The sequence below is a fragment of the Ostrinia nubilalis genome, chromosome 1 (assembly GCF_963855985.1).
Source record: "Ostrinia nubilalis chromosome 1, ilOstNubi1.1, whole genome shotgun sequence".
Lineage (NCBI taxonomy): Eukaryota > Metazoa > Arthropoda > Insecta > Lepidoptera > Crambidae > Ostrinia > Ostrinia nubilalis.
The window spans coordinates 13,484,535-13,503,935 of record NC_087088.1 but is presented as its reverse complement, the minus strand read 5'-3'; the positions used below and the strand labels follow the sequence as shown (position 1 = coordinate 13,503,935).

At 35.8% G+C, this 19,401-nt stretch overlaps 1 protein-coding gene across 6 annotated transcripts in view; it reads left to right on the top strand.

The window, feature by feature from the left end:
- Positions 1 to 19,401, top strand: part of LOC135073168 (uncharacterized) — a 75,349-nt gene that overhangs the window by 44,280 nt on the left and 11,668 nt on the right. For 4 of the 6 annotated variants that reach the window (XM_063967270.1, XM_063967257.1, XM_063967251.1 and 1 more), the window contains exons 1-2: positions 12,040 to 12,174; positions 16,354 to 17,093. The exons of 1 other annotated variant lie outside the window; for it this stretch is intronic. In XM_063967270.1, coding sequence (XP_063823340.1) covers positions 16,521 to 17,093 — 573 coding nt within the window. In that variant the 5' untranslated portion in view covers positions 12,040 to 12,174; positions 16,354 to 16,520. Of the gene's footprint in view, positions 1 to 12,039; positions 12,175 to 16,353; positions 17,094 to 19,401 lie in introns of those variants that run through there. One more of the 6 variants, XM_063967242.1, reaches the window with a different exon arrangement.

Genomic DNA, 19,401 nt, shown 5'->3' with positions numbered 1-19,401 from the left:
ACCAATTTCTTTCTCCGTTCGGTTTATTTGCACGAGAATTTATTGGCATAGATACTAAACGGTGGAATAACTGATGAACTTCACATACCATTAATTCCTGCGCGAACGGTCGTTGAGCGTCACTGGCGGCCTCATCTTGTTATAGTTAGTGCGCAATCCAAATATAATATTATAATCTTTGATTGACGCAGTCGTATATAGTTCCCAGCCACGCATTAAAGGGTTGTTATCGTTATTAGTGTGAGAACGTCAATCCCATAGAGGAAAGTAATACATTGGGTGTAATCCTCAGGACACATGCTTGCCACATCATTACTACGTGGACAATCTTGATTTTTTCCATTTACTGCTTGGAAGGTAGCAATCACAATTCACAATTAAATCCGTGGTAGCCAAAGAAAGTGATTTTTCACTCTGTCGGTGGTAGGTTAATTTTTATTTTTATTTTGTCGAATCGTTATTTGAACGACACACTGTCACGTTTGACATGTCAGTTCTTTTTCGTTAATTTTTTTTTTTTTTTTCTTCTCTTTGTTTTTTTCACCTCACTATCTTTGTTCCTTGAGTTGCCTCTAGAGATGGGTAGTGGGTAAAAACCCATTTCACCCGATTGGGTTAAAACTGGGTGATTTGGGTAAAAACCGGGTTTTTACCCATTACCACCCATTCTGGTGGGTGAAAACAAAAATAGCGTTTTTTTAAAGTGAGTAGTGGTATTTGTTGCTAAGGGGGCGTTCTAGTGTTACGTAATGCAATCTGGGGGGAGAGGAGGTCTTGAAAAACGTTACAATGCGTTACAGTGGCGGAAGGGCGGTTCGATTTCAAGTTTTTAAGCAGAAGTACTTTGTAGTTGGTGTTGTTATTTGTAACTTTATACCGTAATGTCATCAAAGAGAGAGTTTGGCATCCCCCCCCCCCCCTTTCATGTCCTTGCCATGATCACAAATTATTGTGTTCCTACTAAATTTCTTCTAAATCGGTTCAACGATTCTTGAAATAACACCATTTTATAAAATAATTGGTCACCATCATAACGTGATCAATTTTACGATTTGGCCACGATATAAATGCATATTAGTGTTAAATTTGACTTATTACTTATTAATCAATAAACTTAAATGAGAAAAATTCAATAAAAATAAAGAAAAGATACCAATTGAAATAATTATAAAATTATTTGTTTTCACCCGGTGTAAACACCCACGGGTGGAATGAAACGGGTTTTTATTGGGTTTTTACCCTCATGTGGGTTTTTACCCGGGTGGAAACCCATCTCTAGTTGCCTCGCGTGAAGTGGAGAAGACATAGGATTGGTACAATTTTATTGTATTGTCCGTGTTTGTAAGTATGTAATGGAAATAACTTTTTATTGTAAATTTTATGTTAAATGTTTTAAATAATTTCTTCCTGATAATTATCGAATTGTGTCTGTGTTATATTATTATTAGTATTGGTTTATGTTCGTGTCCACGTACCCCGCGACAAATAGTTGCTGCGCATCCCTTCTGTGCTGTTTTAGTTTTAAATTTAAATTTATATTAACATTATTTTCCTTTTACACCAGGCTCGCCGGTAGGGATGCGCAGTAGCTAATAGGGCTTCCCGCTGAAAATCAGTGTCGGGACATCCTATAAGGTGTCCCAACTAAAACTGAGCGGGCGCCCTATTAACATGCATTCGTCTTTTTCTTTTTAAAATCTGTTGTATTGTTTTTTGTAATGTGTGTTAATAAAGTTATTTTATTATTATTATTATTATTATTATATAATTATGATGTGTAAATTAAAAGTAACATTTTTCCATTATTTCCGATACAGGATAATGTGGCCAAGAAAAGTAAAGTAGGTATCTACAGAATGTTTGAGGTTAAACAATGATCCAAGTACACGTCCCATAAGTCTTCTACTCGTACATACATGTAGGTAAATACAATTTAATCCTTGTGTAGACTTTAATTTGGAATAAAGATAAATGATTGTTAAATTATCCTTAGGAAGGTCGAGGAAGGTTAAATATTAGTTATTATTGGCTTATTCAAAGATACCTTGAGACGGACTTTTGTTGGCTTAAGATAAAAGAAGCGAAAGTGAAGTATTTTAAGCTTCCAAATATTTACCCAAGAAGAAATTATTACGTAATCATTTTTCACAAAAACGTGCAGCGCGTGAATTACATCTACACGTGTCTTAATTTTTTGGGTTAGTAGTAGTTTCGCACGATTTTCCTTCGCACGAACGTGCGAAACGTCCCCTTTCAATAATATTTTTTTTTAGTAGGCGTTTCGCCCGGATTTTTTAAAAGTATTAAAATCGCGTGCGAATCGACTCTTTTTTGAACTAGTAGTATGCGATTACTAGTTTTCAAAGGGGTCGATTCGCACCAATCAATTCTGGGTTTCAATTTTGGGTTTTACTCTGTGCTATTACGTATTTTATTTACATTGTCTTATGTTTTGGTACTTTTCTTCAGTCGTGCATCTTGCTTACGGCCTCAGGGATGTAAGGAGGTGTCAAGGCAATACTTACAAGATGCCACTGAATCATCCCGGCGCGTGGGAGGACAATGCCTCCCATTGTTAACCGCCGGATTCGGCAGGTGAGCGTGAGCTTAGCAATTTGCGCCTACAGTGCACCGAGTGAATCATTAGACATAGGAAATATGCAACTGTGCACGATAAATTGGAATTGAATGACTCCTTCAGTTCCGACAACAGTATAATTAATTATTATGTAAAGAATAATAGACAAACAATAAACACAAAAGAGACCATTTTTATTAACGTGCATAATGAAAGTAATGTAAAAACTGAAAAGTATATAGACCAAATCTAATCTAATTATTTATTCAGTACTTACGCTCTTTGCAATACACGTCTCAAATATAGCTTGCCCTAACCACTTCGGGACAACATAAATGGGCATGGTGTTGAGAAAACATACCTTACCTATGTCAGAATTTAGTAAATAGGTTTAGAGTAGGCGCACGCCGTTGATTTTTCGTCAGCCGATAGTTTAGTCGGGCAGTTGATTAGTATGGGCATGTACGGGAGTGCGCACACTACGCCGATTCGATTTGGCAGATTCTTCATACAATTTAAAATCGGGTACCAACTATCGGCCAACTAAAAATCAACGGTGTGCGCCTACTCTTAGAATCCATACCTGAATTATTAGATCACATGAAACTTACATTTAGAGCCAATATTTTCTCGTACCTTCTATTGCAGAATCGTAGTATGCGCGTAGGCAACACGATATTATCAGACAATAGTCACTCAAACAACGCTACTTGTAATTGCTGGCAAATATGACAAGGCGCTAGGTAACTATGAATAATCGTCAGGTAGTACATCATCAACAACGTTGTATGTAAACGTCAATGAAACGAGCTTAAAAATTTTATAGCTTTACAGTGACGGAATTTAAATTTAGCTATTCTTCAGGAATTTTCATGGGCTTTTTGCAATAATGCACTTTAAAATATTCAAACTCTAACAACATATAAAATAAACATTCATTCATTTCTATCTTGTTATTAACTTTGCAGAATCAATTACTATGGTAACGTACTTAGTTATTTTTAAGCTTTTGTGCAATTTTACCCACAACCAATCACATGCCACACTTACCTACTTGTGCCGCTACTTATTTTGGTTACACGCCAGTCGAATTATCTAATAGCTGTTTACGCTTTAGTTTGACGATATTATTGAAGACCTTCGGGCTGATATTGTGAAGCATTAGCAACTTTAAGTAGAGCTTTTTAAGTCTCAATATGGCACGCTTTGATATTTCGGTCTGCATGATAAGTTAAGGAGCGCCACCTGACCCACAGGTCATGTACACGTATTTGGATATCTATCGAGTGTTACTGTTGTTAAAAACATTCCAAATCCGTATGACGTATGAATTAATTATGGTTGTATTCATGTGGAAACATGCACATGGTTAATGTGACCATGTCGAATATTACATAGGTCAGATTGGCATATTAATGGTCCTACACCTATTGAATGGCGTTTAAGTTGCCTCTCGTAGCTCCATACATTTTGCAAGATGTGCAAGTCTGCTAATTTATTTGTCTACCTTTTTTTTTCTTTTTTTATGCATAACAAGGCAGGTATTTGACCACAGTCGCACCTGATGTTAAGTGGGATACAGTCTAGAATGGTACATATCTGCCCTGTACGTGCCTTTTCACTCTCGCCTTGAAAAGACCCCGATTGTAGTCTTCGGGAAAGAAAGACCTGATTTGATACACGTACAATTTATTTATTTTTCAGGAAACATACAGTTACAATATAATTTAACTTACTATGATTCTATTTAGAATTTAGATCCGTATGTTGTTGTCGACTGTGGTCTTTCACAAACTTTACCTTCTACTCTACAAGACTTACACAAAATTAGCCGGCACTTGTGGTATGTCTGAGAGCATTCTTATTGCCTAGGTCTCATTGCGCTGTCTGTCTTACAGGCTATTTACATGCGAAAGCCTTATTGTTGTGCACTTTCGCAATAGTCAAAGAAACACACAAATCTCTTTCGCTCTTAACTTATTGGGAACTGAATCGTTTCGCAAGTGGAATATTTTATCAGTAGATCTCAGTTAAGTAAAGCAAGTAAGCTTCATTTGTAAGCAATAGAGCATCAATATTTATCTCTTTGATATCATTGCAAACGCCGACTCTATGTATATGGATTGATTAGTCTTGAAAAGAAGCACAGTGATTTATTTAGTACCTACCTACAGGTAGATATGCACATAATGATGACACAACTAAGTTGAATGAAATAAACACGCAATTGATTTATGTCTGTATTAGTTTAATCAGTTTCAGTAAAGTGTATTGTAGAAAATCCATACAAAATTATCAGATACCATTAAACGTTATTGAATGTAGGTATATTTTTATTAGAACAGTTGTAAATTAAATTAATTTATGATTTTCAATAACATTATCAATGCAAAAAGAACATTACAAATAAACAATCGAATTACGTAAAAAAATATTTGAGCATTGTAAGCCGTAGTATTTGTGGTTATAATGATGATTGCCGGGATAATGAGCCACTTAACGGTGACCTCTGGAGGCTTCAAATAACATATTTGTGCAAGTTATTTATGTGAAGCGTTACTTCGCACTGGGTCTGCGCTGGCGCATGTCAGGGTCTGAGCATGTTGCAACGAGAAGTGCTAGGCTGCTCCTCAAGTCTCGAGCTTTGTGATTGTATCCAAGTTGACATTTTGAGAGCTACGCTTTCCAAGCTAAATAAAGGCTAAGCACGTTAAACCAAAACATATAAGGCTAAGCTTTCGGAGGTCTTAGGTAATACCATTATACTTATGTGAAAAATGGCGACTAAGATCAGGATTAAGATCAATTATTCGCAGAATGATACATGATAATATCTACCAGGTATTGTGGTCTATGACTTACTCGTACCTAATTAGAGATATAGAGATATGAACAGATGTGTATCAGAAGATATTACAAGAATTTGCATGATAGGCCTTTACATTTAGCAACTATTTTATAATGACTTCTTTTGGTGGACACTGCCAGAAAACTAGTTCAATGCTCCTGAATGTCAGATCGATTACTTCAATGTTTGTTGAACATGATTCATACGTTTAAAACTTGAACTTTAAATAACTACATGTAGATCACCGTGATACCTAGCTACACAATGTCAATAGGTATCATGATTTATAATATGACCGCATGCGCACAGGTATTTACATAATGCGGTTAACCAGATAATATTCAGTGTTGACACTTCAGGTGAAGGTTAAGCAGCTTATTAGACGATTTTGACAGATAATCTTGTTAAAGTGGATTTGCGCAGCTATTTAGAGAACAAACGAAATGTTACAGAGGCTGTTTAGTTTAGAGAGTCCATTTATGGTGTGCTATTACTAGCATATAAGCATGCAACCTTTTTGTAAATAAGATTTGTCTGCAGCAGTGTATTCGAATGGTTAGGTTAAATGTTAATTCCCTACATTCAGCTACCATAAAATACAATGTTTATTTTTCTTCCGGCGTCAGTTTAACTAATTGATAAGAGCATTTAGAGGACGAGGCATCATTCCATTTATTTGAAGAGGCCAATTTCGAGTGGAAGTGATTCCGTATATGTAATTAAACTTTATTTCGCTGTCGTTAACATTAATAATTGCTCGCGTTTATGCATTAAGTCTACTAACCGGATGTGCGGGACACGTTGACCTCATACATCAACGAGAATCATATTATGCTCTCGTTATTTTATTGAATCACGATCCGCGGCTCATGCAAACTAGCGCCGCTCCGTGACTTGCCACTTCAAAGATCGGTGGCTGTAATGAAATCACCTATGCTACCATCCAAACGAGATGCGATGGCGAAACTGGAAAAGAAAAATGTAATCAAATAAAAAGAAAAAATGAAGACGTGACCTATAGCTAACTTTTCGAAATATATTGCTAAGTGCTGACAGAGGTTCAATTGCGTTATGCTTTTTGCAACACTAATATTTAAAATAGTAAAGGTATGATCCCTCATAATTTGAAGTGCTTTCAGATGTGTTTATACAGATAATGTCATGCTCTCAGTCTGTAGTTACACATGCATCAATAAAAGCGGTGAATGCAGTAATCGATAATGATTCCAATTGTGCTGCAGGCGTTTGATCTCACGGCAATGCATGACGTCACTTAGGCTTACAAATGCTATTGCAAAATTCAGGCACCGCCGTAAATAGCTTTTGAAAATAGTATCTGAAGTACTTAGTTTTTAATGACGTGTTTCAGGTTCCCAATACTCTTTTGACTTTGGTTTTGCATAGTAGGTATATCAAGAGTTTGATTATGCACGTTTTCAATTAGTCTATCTATTATTTAGCATTTTATATTGCACTATATCTAATGGCAAAATAAGCTATAAAGGGATATAAATTCTAAATTACTGGCAAATATGCTTAATTTCACGAAATAACAGTTAGGTACAATAAATAATCCACGCAAGTCTATTGTTTTCGATTTCTCTCACTACTGTAATAATAAAGGCCCTCGCAACATCTGCGCTTCGAGAACAATGTTTACACCTGGTATTTGATTGTTCCCGTGTATTGGGATATGACCTAGCAAATATGCGGACGCCTTCGGCATTCCTAATTTCGATACCAAAGTTCAACCTTAACTGAAGAATCCGTGTACAAGGCGCACAGAAATGTCAGACAAAGGTCGTGATGGTTGTGGCTTTTGTCGTACCGTTCGATACTACGATTCACGTTATTAGTATAACCTCGTGACTCGACAAAAGAGATCTATGCGATTAATCTGTCGATTGTATTATAAACGATTCAGTTGCTATTAAATCGTAAATGGTTTCATTCGAAAAATATGCTCCTAGAATATATGATAAGCAACATCGATTTAGCCGAACAATTTAATACTTAGTTCCGCTTCTTTCTTACGTTCGGCATCAAAAGTCATTATTAAAATGAACAGTTTAATTTGTGGGCCGAGCCATATAAACCAGATACTCGTGTGAATCTTTCGTGAATACGAGTTAGCTGTAAATTGCAGAAAATTGTATCTTCACGGATAATTCATGATCTATAAACATTACGTGGGGTACGTTTCCTGGGGCTTTGCCATAAATCGTCGCTTGCGCAGCTCTTCGTCGCGGCGAGAGATAAGAGCTGCTGCTTCCTATTACGTAACCGCATTCTAGTCCACCACCACCGAATCACTTGTGACTTTTGACATTGTCGTCATTTTATAAGATTTTCGTTTCCGTCTTAATTGGAATTCGGTGCTGTTTAGCATCGCGGAATGGGAGTGACACATCGATTATGATAATTTTGTTACTTCAGCGAGTCAATATTGACTCTGCGCGTGCGTCTCCAATAGATAAGCAAATGGCTTTGTAATAATCATCCAATTAGCCATTTCACGTGCGTTTTAGATAGTTCTGTCATAACATTGACGTAATATTTGATTTTGTTATAAAGTTCATCCATTTTAAAGCTAATAATGAGCCATCAATAAAAATAAGATGAAAGCTTAAGATCTTTTATGATGAATTTTTACAAGCCGTAACGACTTTCTTGCGAAATAAATAATCATTCGACTGCACCTAATTAACAATAAATATTCATGGATTTATAGCGATGGTCTTGTAGAGGTCGTGGCCGTTGCTCTTTGACAGGCCATTCTGGACAATTAGGTAACTTTTGGCACAGCTATGTAACGGTATTAAGTATGGTCTAGATTTTGTTATGGGCTCCTTCGTAAATAGAAAAATATGTAAATTTATGAGCGTCACAAAATATGGTGTTTACGGGGTCTATTAAAGTGAGCCTTATTTGTTTATTATCTGACCAATTATATCTTCTACGAGACAAAGATTCCATCTCTACTTTCACGGTCCGTGATTATGGGTTAACGTGTTCTTTGTGAACTACTGGAGATTTAACAGGTGAACTTACATTACTGTGTTTTAGTGCCTTATCAGTTACCAGTGACTTAATTTGATGGCTTACGTCCAGCAGTGGACTATCATAGACTAAAATTATGATAAATTGTGTCAAATAGATATACGTTCAAAGGAAACTCACTTAACTTTGTGAAAATAAGTTTTACAGATTCTGTGCATTATCCCAAAGTTAGTAAGTTTCAGATCTAGTTAAGTTAAATATTATTGACTTATGAGAAAAACCCAAACGACAGACATGGCCTCAGGCTGTTATTGGATATCAGTAATCAGCGTGAGAGTTATAAATGGCCGCAATTAATATATCTCACGCGGACCGGTCGCAGGTTCGAAGCTGATGTATGCACGTCGGTGCTAGATTAGACGCTATAAAACTATAATTCACATGATGAATGATTGCAGTTCGAATATTAATTTTATGATTGAATTGGTATATTTCATAATCTGTTTAGGCATTTATCTCAGAATAGCATTGAGTAATTAATGGATGACAATAGTATAATTATCAAATTTACGCTCTAAAGGAATGTATTACAAAAAAACTGGATAAATTAATTGTTACAATAAGTTGTTTGACGCACAATTTAACATAATTATGGATGAATATCAAATAGAGATATCCTTGATGATCGACTGATGTAAAAAATTTTTAGAGTATACGATGATGGCTAAGGAAATAGATAAATTTTGTCATAAAAATATATTTTATAGGCTTAAATAACAATTTTGCTTTATAATAAATAACCAAGTATGTAATCAATATTAATGTTTGAAATTAGACACGTATTTTGATGAAATGTTGGTTATAATTATAAATATTACGTGGATTGTTCTTGACGCATAAGCGCAAACGAGCCTCGTATGTGTTACGCAAACTGAGCGGACGAATGAGAACATTTACGCTAATTATCGACTTTATCCTATTGTTCGATTAACTGGTTGGTTATAATGTGAGGTTTATAATAAAGTTATTTATAAATAATGTCTTCACTGTGGATAGAGGTATGCTTGAATTTGGAAAATAACATGTGAGCAAAGTGGCGTGTGGCGCTCACAAACTAAATCAAGCGATATTCATATATTTAGAATGTGTATTTATAGTTAATCAGTTGAGTTTAGTTATATTTCTTGTTTTAAAGGGTTGTAAATTGCAATTAAGAATGCAAATCTCGTAGCGCACACCGCTAACGCGTTGATGTCTTTTGTATGAACTCGCCAAATCAGTCAAATTGTACACTAATGTAACTATAGTACACATTTTGTTTTATGTAAATAATCCAAATCCATCATTAAAAATGATTTTACGCAGTAAAGTTTTGAGAAAATGGAAAATGGTCATCAATTACAACATTTCGTACTACAATCAATTTTGTTTTGGTTTTTAAGTGGATTATTATATTACATTTTAATCAGATATTACATGCTGTACATCCGAATTCCATTAAGTGATTTTTTTCGTAACATAATCTAAGAGATTGCTACGATTGTTCCCATTTTTATGAAACTGCTACCTACTTATTTGAACTGAACGTAATCATATCTTTACAAAATGAACGTTAGGCCAAAGGTTACGGAGGCTCCAGTTTTTGCTGCTCGTGTGACCTTTGCATTAAATTTTAACCTGTACCTACTACTACTATTATGAAATCAAGTTCACAAGATTATAATTAGTTTTGCAATAGAGTATTCGGTTAGTAAATTACAAACGATAATTGAAACCGATGTTTCAAGAAAAATAATACTTTCATTGCGTTAACTTATTGATATTACCTAAACTCTAGATGGAATTCTATTTTTAGATCTATTTTCCAATTTTCACTCTTCTCTATTTTTATTTATTTTCTTTAATTGGAAAATATACAGCTTCTTTTAATTTGGTAAAAAAATGTTATCATTTCTTTTTATGCAATGATTGCCGTTATCAATGATGGACGTTAGATACTTTTATTTCGAGGTAGACACTGCATACCTACATCTACTATACATACGTCTAGCTAGAACATTTCCCCAAACACATTATTTACAGGACAAAAACAATATGACTAACATTGCAAATATTGGTGGGAACTATATGGCCTTCTCATTCCGTTCCTAATTTTATTTAGACAAGACCACGCGGAACATGGCTCACAGGTGCACGAACAACTTGTAGGCAAATTCCATTAGGCTAATGGAGTCTATTACCGTGCCATGTTATTAGAAAAACCTCTTTGAATGACATAAATAGAACTCACGAATGATTTACTCGGTGAGAATGCTAACGGCAATGCAATCAATCGCAGAAAGGGTTGCGGTAAGAAAAGATACAGTGCTGTAATATTTCCTCAGAGTTTTTATGGTAAGCCAGCATAATTAACAATTAATTGAATTTACCTCGGGAAAACGTAAAGGTAAATAGGCGGACTTTACATCAAGATCAAGAAGGTACGAGTATTGTCATTCAAATTTCTTCATTATTCCATACTAAATAGCCTCATTCCTTAGCCCCACGCACAAATAGTCTCATCGTACACCATAATCGATCATTAATGGAATATTTCAGTTACCCCATTGTTAGAAGTAATTACCGATAGAGTCTGTTACGCTAAACGGTCAGCAATCGTTCGCTACCAAACACGTCATTGTATGATGTACGTCATTGTATGATGTTTACGGTGGCAAAGGTTAAGTCACGGTAGAAATTATCACCTAGGTACCAATCAATTATAATCTTTGTGATCAATTGAAGCGCTATATCTATTGCGTTTCAACATTCTTAACGCAATGGACGTACGCTGGGAATTGGTGCGCGAGGTGTATTCTCAATTAAACGGCTCGTTCATAATCTTTCTCGTTGCACATCACTTGCGTAACAAATGTCAGATGACTTCCTACAAATGAAGATGCATTGACTGCTAACGCGCAACGTAACGTATATCCAACCAAGAATATCTCTGTACGTTTGTGAAGAGTTATCACTATTAATTAGTTAATTAAATTTAAAAAATGCATTAGCAATCTGAAGTAAGCATTATATAAAATATTACTTATGATCGATTTCATTTAATGCTTCAATTAGTGCACGAAGGAAGTGCAATGAGCTCGGATGCCTGTCAACGCGTTGATGAACTAAAGAAAGTATCGTTTATATAAGTCGCTGATAGCTATAAAAAAATATTTTTCTACTAGCTTAGTGTTTTATCACAAGAGCATAAACATCCAAGACAATTTCACGTTTTAGTTTTTATCACCTCATATAAAGCTTTTTGTGTACGAATTATGAACTATGAATTGGAATAAAGTTCCGAAGGTCGCACATTATGCGGGATATCTTTATTGTAAGGTGCGTTAAATAAATCTCGTTAATTGCTTTTCCAAGGATGTCGGTTGACGTGATAATTAATCCACAAATTTTCCGTCCATTGCTTCACAATTGTTTTCTAAGTCAGTGGGTAAGTTGCCGGAATTATCTTGTATCTTCCATATTATAATAGTTGCGTAAAGCGAAGTTTCCACGGTGGTTGTCGACAATGCGGGTGGTGCAACGATGGCGTCGGTGGCTCAGTCGCACGCGCCGCCTTGCACTGTCAACTCCTCATGCTTCAATTGTGATCTGAGCTGTGTTGATACGCGCGTGTGCATTTGTTGTGCTCTAAACTCTAATTCAGTTCTTACAACTGAGGGGACATTTGTGCAGTGCTGTGTTGTTTACGGTAACCTCCATGCGGATTGTTTGTTTACGACGCCAAGGCCGAAATAACCGTCTAACTAACACCATTCGTGAAGACGTTTATTAATTAACTGCTATTTATTTTCTATTGTACATATGAGACGAGCGGTATGAGCAGCGGAGTTATTATGAAATTTGTTAACGTCCCATAATAACAGAGTAGGCGGGCGGCCTTTAAGGCTGTAGGCGCCGAGGGCGGGCGGTGCGCGTTGCCTAAATGCGTTAAGTCGTAATTAACTTTGAAGGTCTATTTACGTTGTTTTTTGGTTAGTTATTTGATTTTAGTGATGGGAAGAACTTGTTTATATATTTTATGAGTTTATCTCTTAGATTTTTTAGGAATATTCGATAATACTGAAACTTATAATAGAAACTTCGAAATATTCGTTCCGTTATTAAATTAATTATCTAAATAAGAATAAAATTATGAATAAACTAGAAATATTTGTCTTTTATCGGTTTTTTTACTGCATCGTGTTTATAATAATTTTAATAATAATACCTACCTATACGAGTATAATTACGTAACACATACTAACGTGGCGGACACGTACATCTGCCCGTTAAAATAATAATTAATTGTCTATTAGTAAATAACTCCCGTTTAATTGTTCGGAGTCATCGACCGCCCAGCGATTTCTCCTCAAACCCAGCCACTGCAAACTAACGGTCAATTGATGCTAATACTAACGTGTCACAGTTCAATGCTCTATTAACTCACTGTGCATCAATTAATGATACGCCAATTGCACTTGCGCCGACTGGTGCGCTACCCCTTTCGCTGCACCAACGTTGGCCCCAATGACTGCAGATGCGATTATGCGTAGGAAATTCCACATGCAGAGATTTGCACCAACATTTGCCAAACGTTCACAGTCTTGTTATAAATTAAAACGTTATTTTTCCAGTTGGCGAAAGTGAATCCATTAAATTTTAATTGAGTAACTAATACCTAGTTTTCTAAAAAAAGCGAACTAAGAAACCGAGTAATGTTTTCATACTTTTTTCCATGAAAACTGCAGTATAATTTTAAAATGTTTTGCAAACTCCTAATTAATATTAAAATCTCGAGATATGCACACAAAGCAATTTAAATTATTACAGCTAAATTCATTAAAACAACAGCACAGCTGTTAATTGTTTGCAAATACAATTGAGCTTAGATTTTCCCAACAGTGCACACTTATTGTGCTTTATTTTAATGTTCTATTCTCACACGATGAGACTGATTTTTGTTTGCATTGAGGACAATAATATGATCAGTAAATAAACATTGTTGAGGTCAAGTAGGTATTGTTTATTCAAGAGATTAATAACAAAATCGCATCATGATTTTTAGTTTTTTTAGGAACTAGCTTCGACCGGGTTTTTCCCGGAAATTATTCGAATTTTTCTCGCCGTAAAACCATCCTTGGACTTCAACGAACATTAAAAAAATGGTAAAATTGATTCAGGCGTTGTTGAGTTATGCGCTTACCAACACATTTTGCGATTCATTTTTATATTATAGATTATTCCAATATTATGCCTAATAAATCATTTAGGTTTGCTTGTCAGTGCCGATTTACGGCCAATAACATTTGCCAAAGGTTGGCCACGAATGCCGCGATGGGGCAGTGCTTGCGACCGCCGTGCTCGCTAGCTCGAGACCACGTTACCGTAGTCTCAATGGATCCCGCTACGCGTTATAGACTGCTCAACGCCTGCGCACATAATGCGTAGTCCGTTACGCTTCAAACCGTATACATATTAATTGACGACGTTTATTTTTGTTTACTATAGCTAATGTTCGTTATTAGTCTCTGTTTTATGTTAGACATAATTACTTTTGAATATACATGAGTAATCGATGGGAATACTGAAGTATTTAATAAAATAATTATAATAATAAAAGCTTTATGGCAGTCATTTCAAATTCAACATTATTATAACGCGTAGATACTATACTTGGTAATAATTGTCAAGCCAAACCTTAGTTTCGTCTATTGAATTCCTTCGTATTTAATAGACACAAGGTTCATTAATACCCGTTTTAAATAATGTATGAACATATCTGCTTGCACTTTGATAAATTATCTTGTACTTAAAGCGGCTTGCAAATTAGATATATCATGCAAGTATTAAGATGAATGGAGTCAGACCTTAAGACGATGAATCACTCAATACGAGCCTTTTTCATGTCGAAACACTTGTTAATAGCTCACTCAGCCCCTTATCAATGCAATATGTAGGTACTTTACTATCAGATTCAAAGAAATTTGTGTCATAATAACAAAGATAGTATTGATTGATTGCAGTTAGCGTGTAATCGTAAAATATAACGCCCGAAAAGCATAGAATCAGTAGATGCGTTCGATAAATGCGGAGTCAGTTAATGTGCAGGCAAAATGGAAAATGTAACTTAGGTATGTCACGAGGTTATGATGATCCTTTAATTAAGTTTTTGGAGTGTATTTCCCCAAGAATTGTATTTGTGTATATGACTCCTAACAACGCGCTTAATACTATTCTAGATCTATTTCTTCAATATCTAGAGCAAGTATACAGTTTTAATGTTACAAAATTTTAGACAGGCTCATGGTTACAGCGTTACAGTTTAGTTCATGGTAATAAGTAGCCATATTTGGGAGCTTTTATGCTATTTTCTTATACTGTCCTAATGTCTAACAATCCAAGCCAATCATTAATGTAAAATTGGGTCACAGATTTGCCGATAACTTGAAGATGAACTTTAAACCAGGGTTCGACGATGCATTACTACAATGTGTTGCGAAACTTAATTCTCCATAGATCAAGGACGGGCATAATGGATACCGCAGGTAGGCTTTCATAATTATAGGGATATCAGATGAATAAATTTTGCAGCCTCCGAGCATTTATTTTATGATATTGGTGAACTATCACGGAGATAATTGTGAAAATGCGTTTGGCATTGGTCTGCCATTATGATGAGCTTATTTAGAGAAAATAATTTTTGTGTTAATGTAATCTAAGCGTATGTGTTACATTTCACACAATTTTATTTTAAAATTACATTATTGAATTTTGTTAATATAAATTATTATGCCAGCCAGGTAAAGTCCTAAAAGCTACAAATATAACGAGATATGCTACAGAACGCCATATTTAAATAGAGAAAAAGAGGCGAATGCGTCCTACAAAAACATAATGAAAGTCGCTGTAAAAAGTGCAAGATGATTTGATAACACAGCTCATTAGGTACAGGAAAAGATAGAAAACCTTTTTCCTTGTCTCACATTAGTCCTACATAAAGCTATATACGATACGATAATATCATTTGGCGAGAACAAAATAGCGTCACCGTACCGACCGGTATTGTGTAACTAGCATATCCAAGTCGGGGACATCATCATTCAGCGACCGCGCGACACATCCTCGAGGAAGCTGTCAGTCGACCCGAGTTATCAGTGCATCATTGCAACGGCACATCTTGCATAAAGCTCGTTGCACAATCGGAGCAATTCGCTATCGGTAGAGTTGGGCATTGTGCGGCGTCGCACGCGCTGTGAACGTTCCCGCGCGCGCAAAAAGCTTGGGAACCGTCCGACAATCGGCCGACATAACGCTACGAATGTTATCTCGGGTTTACAACATCGCGCGCGTTCTCATTGCCTGTCTTGGACAGCCTATTTCGCAATCTCGTAAACAAATAAGGCCTTTGTCCCCAGAGTATCCTGATTCAATGCCAATTAACTTTGTATGTTACTTACGTCCGAATTATAAAATAACACATTTGACATAAAATACTTCTGCTGAGATCCAGATTGTGCTTGACTTTATCTAAATTGGATGGTTATCGTTTAGGTTCAATCTCAGTTGTGTAACTGAGATGCGAATAATCTCATTAATATTGTGTTAATTAGTTGTGATCGACATTAATTAATTTTCTAATTACCTTGTAACGGCATCTGCTAGATATAGCAGTTTTATTGCTTGTAATACAGTAGTGGCTGACATTAATACAACCTTATTTTGAAAACAATAGGAAATCGTGCTCTACTACGGCTATCCGCTGTGTGTATTCAATGTAAATTGTTAACATTTTACAGCTAAAGAATTTCTTTTCTTCAATTGTAATCACAAACACTGAGTCGTAAACAAACAAACAAACCGCATTCGTAATCGCGCCCCTCATTCACAGTGCTAAGACAGTATCGTTCGAAACTAACATTCAGTTGTGACCTTCCCTTTGATCCTCCCTCCCAAAGTGATTTCCAAATGGAGTGAAGACCGCAAATTTACGACATGTTCGTACGAAATGAAAAATATCGAATAGTATTGCTGCATTGAAAACGAAATAAATTCGAAATGGTCAACGGGAACTATGTTTTGTATGGGGACAGGCCGTCCTCCGAGTCGGAGATCGTGGACGACCATGTCCACGCTAAGACAGCCGAAAGGAAAAACAGAAGAAAAGCGCACAGGACGGCCAATGAGCTGCAGTCCACGCTGAACATGGCTCAGCTGGACAACGAGACTGATTCAATAAAATATGAGAAAAGGATCAAGGAGCCGATGTTGCTGCGGTACGTGCCGACGACGGATGTGGAGGAGCACTACGTCTCGGATAAATTCGAGACGTACGATTTGAAGCCGGCGAATGAGGAGCGGCCGCGTCGGTATGCGTTTACGAAAAAGCCGAAAAACCCGGCGGACGGTTCGGTGAATTACGCGTATTCTCGGTCCAGTAGTAGCTGCAGCTCGCCGAACGGCAACCTGCCCACGATATCGGAGCACGCGGAGCAGTACGGCACGTACCGCGTGCGGCCCGTGCCCAGCCCCACCGTCGAGGACATCATGTCGGGCTACGAGTCGAAGCTGGACAAATATTTCTCAAAGCCCAGGGAGGTGAAAAAGTTCGCGGCCAAGGTAAGCTACAATGTGAGTTCAGAATCATTATTTAAATTAGGAGAATACATTTTCGTCTTGTATTTAAAAAATGGATCAAATGTTTCCTTGTAATTTCTTTCACTCTTCATGGAATCTACTTGCGCAAAAAGTTGCGAATTAATGAATGTTAATGGTAGTTTATTGAGAAAAATTCTTCAACGAGTTTAGATTGCGTTTAACAAAAAATTTTGTCATTTACTTCTCACACACTTGTGTAAACAAATAGTTATGCTTAATTAAGCAAAATTGGAGCATTGTTCTTTGGTTGGCTTTCGTAATAGTGACACACTAAAAACATAATTAATGTATCCACCTGAGTTGTAAATTAAAGATAATTTATCCATAGTAACACAAACAAAAGTCTTTAAATAATTTGTCAAAAGAGAAACGATCCCATTAATGCGTCGTTCACAGCTTGGGGACTTATTAGCGTGCGATAAAATATTGTCGTTGGTGTTGTTAATGTCCAAAAGAGATTAATTAGAGTTGTAAGAGGCATTAATCTAAAAGCGAATGACGATACATGAGACTGAGAACTTTTGTCAACTAAGAGAAGGATTACGATGTAATCTTCCGATTGCTTTCTCTACAATTTCAACATAGGACTATGTTATATTTATTTCACTACTCTAAATTTTAATCTACGGTCCTATTTATTTATTAATCCTAAATGTTCTTTCGTAAAGCTATTACTTGTTAATAATTTCGCAATTGATTTCGTAGTCAGTACTACATGTTACTAGCGTATCACGTCACATATCGCTCTAGTGCAGTTGTAAATATGATTAGGATATGCAGTACCTACTCGTATATTGCTCAAAGTAAATTACATACAGGGTGGCACTAGTAGCATACAGTGCCTATCTATGAAATAATAAGTAACACATAATATAGAAAGATACGAGGAATGAGTGATATAACAATAATACGTAACATTTTTGAAATTCTGAATAATTACAGGAACATAGTACAAAACATTTTCAGAATAATCCACAGAATTTGACTCTACGACTAAAATGATTCCGTAAATTTGAGAAGAGACATAATAGCGATAATAGTTACTTACAGCTGTGTGTAATGACACAAAATAGTGTGTTTTCATTTTGGACGTATAAAAAACAAAGGACATTTCCAGTTGCGCCGTGGACACTAACTTTAACAATTTATTTTCGATAACTTTCCCAATAAGCACACAACTTTAAACTTGAATCAGGCGGTTAAATTAATCTTTGACATCCTATATGCGCGTACGCTAATTAAAAGCGCCTGTCAAGCCTATCTCACTTTCCGTAGCACGCCCTGCTCGTATGGGGTTAATGCTACACGCACGCGCAACATTCCTAGTACAAGATCCAATTTGTTCCGACGGAGTTAGTGAAAGTGGTATTGGGAAAATGCCTCATGTGTGCAGATATTTCCTTGAAGTTTTAGAAGCACATTTTTATCTTCTTTGATACTTTTAAATGAGTTAAAGTTCCAAACAAACCAAATGAAGAGCTTTTTTCTATGTATTTGGTTCTAAATAATTATAGGGTAGTTATTTGTTACATTCGTACATTTTTTTCTCCTGATATTATAAAGCCACGAGTAGGTATAATTAGTTTTCCTCTGCAGTTAATCTTACTGGACGCTCTACTATTAAAAAAACTAAGTTTTACGTCACAATAGCTTTATAGAGGTAATTGTTTAACTTAATATTTTATACATATTAGCAAACTCTTGTTACCTGCCTTTATTAAGTATATTTGAGCATGTTGCAAGCGTCCTTTTATCGATTACTAAAGTCTTTCATAAGAGTGTCCTAATTGGAATTATGTATTTTATGTCCTTCGGAGGATTATTACTGCACTGAACGTAAAATGTTTAAATGTGTCTTAGTCACAATACCTAATTAGGGATTTAATGTATCATTGCTTCATGTAATGCATGCGATGATAAGATTTATATTTTTTGTACTTTGTAATAAAAAAGTGTTCAAACGTTTCAATGCTCCAAAAAGTATGAATATTTTAGTATATTTTACCAACAGTTAGAAAATAGATTAAGCGAAGGTCTTTTCAATAAACCAAAGTTAAATCGACACCAAAATTATGCATTATAAATTAATACCACCACATTACTCATCACAACATTCGATGGCATAAATCACAATTAATAAAGCAGATCGCTGGTATCATCGCTAGAGACGTCATGTAACAATAGTTATACAACAATAGGGAAGGTGATGTTTGTGTTTGATACGTCAAACATTTTTCTTTATGCAAAAACCTGGAGGGAAGTGCTATACACTCGTTTAAAC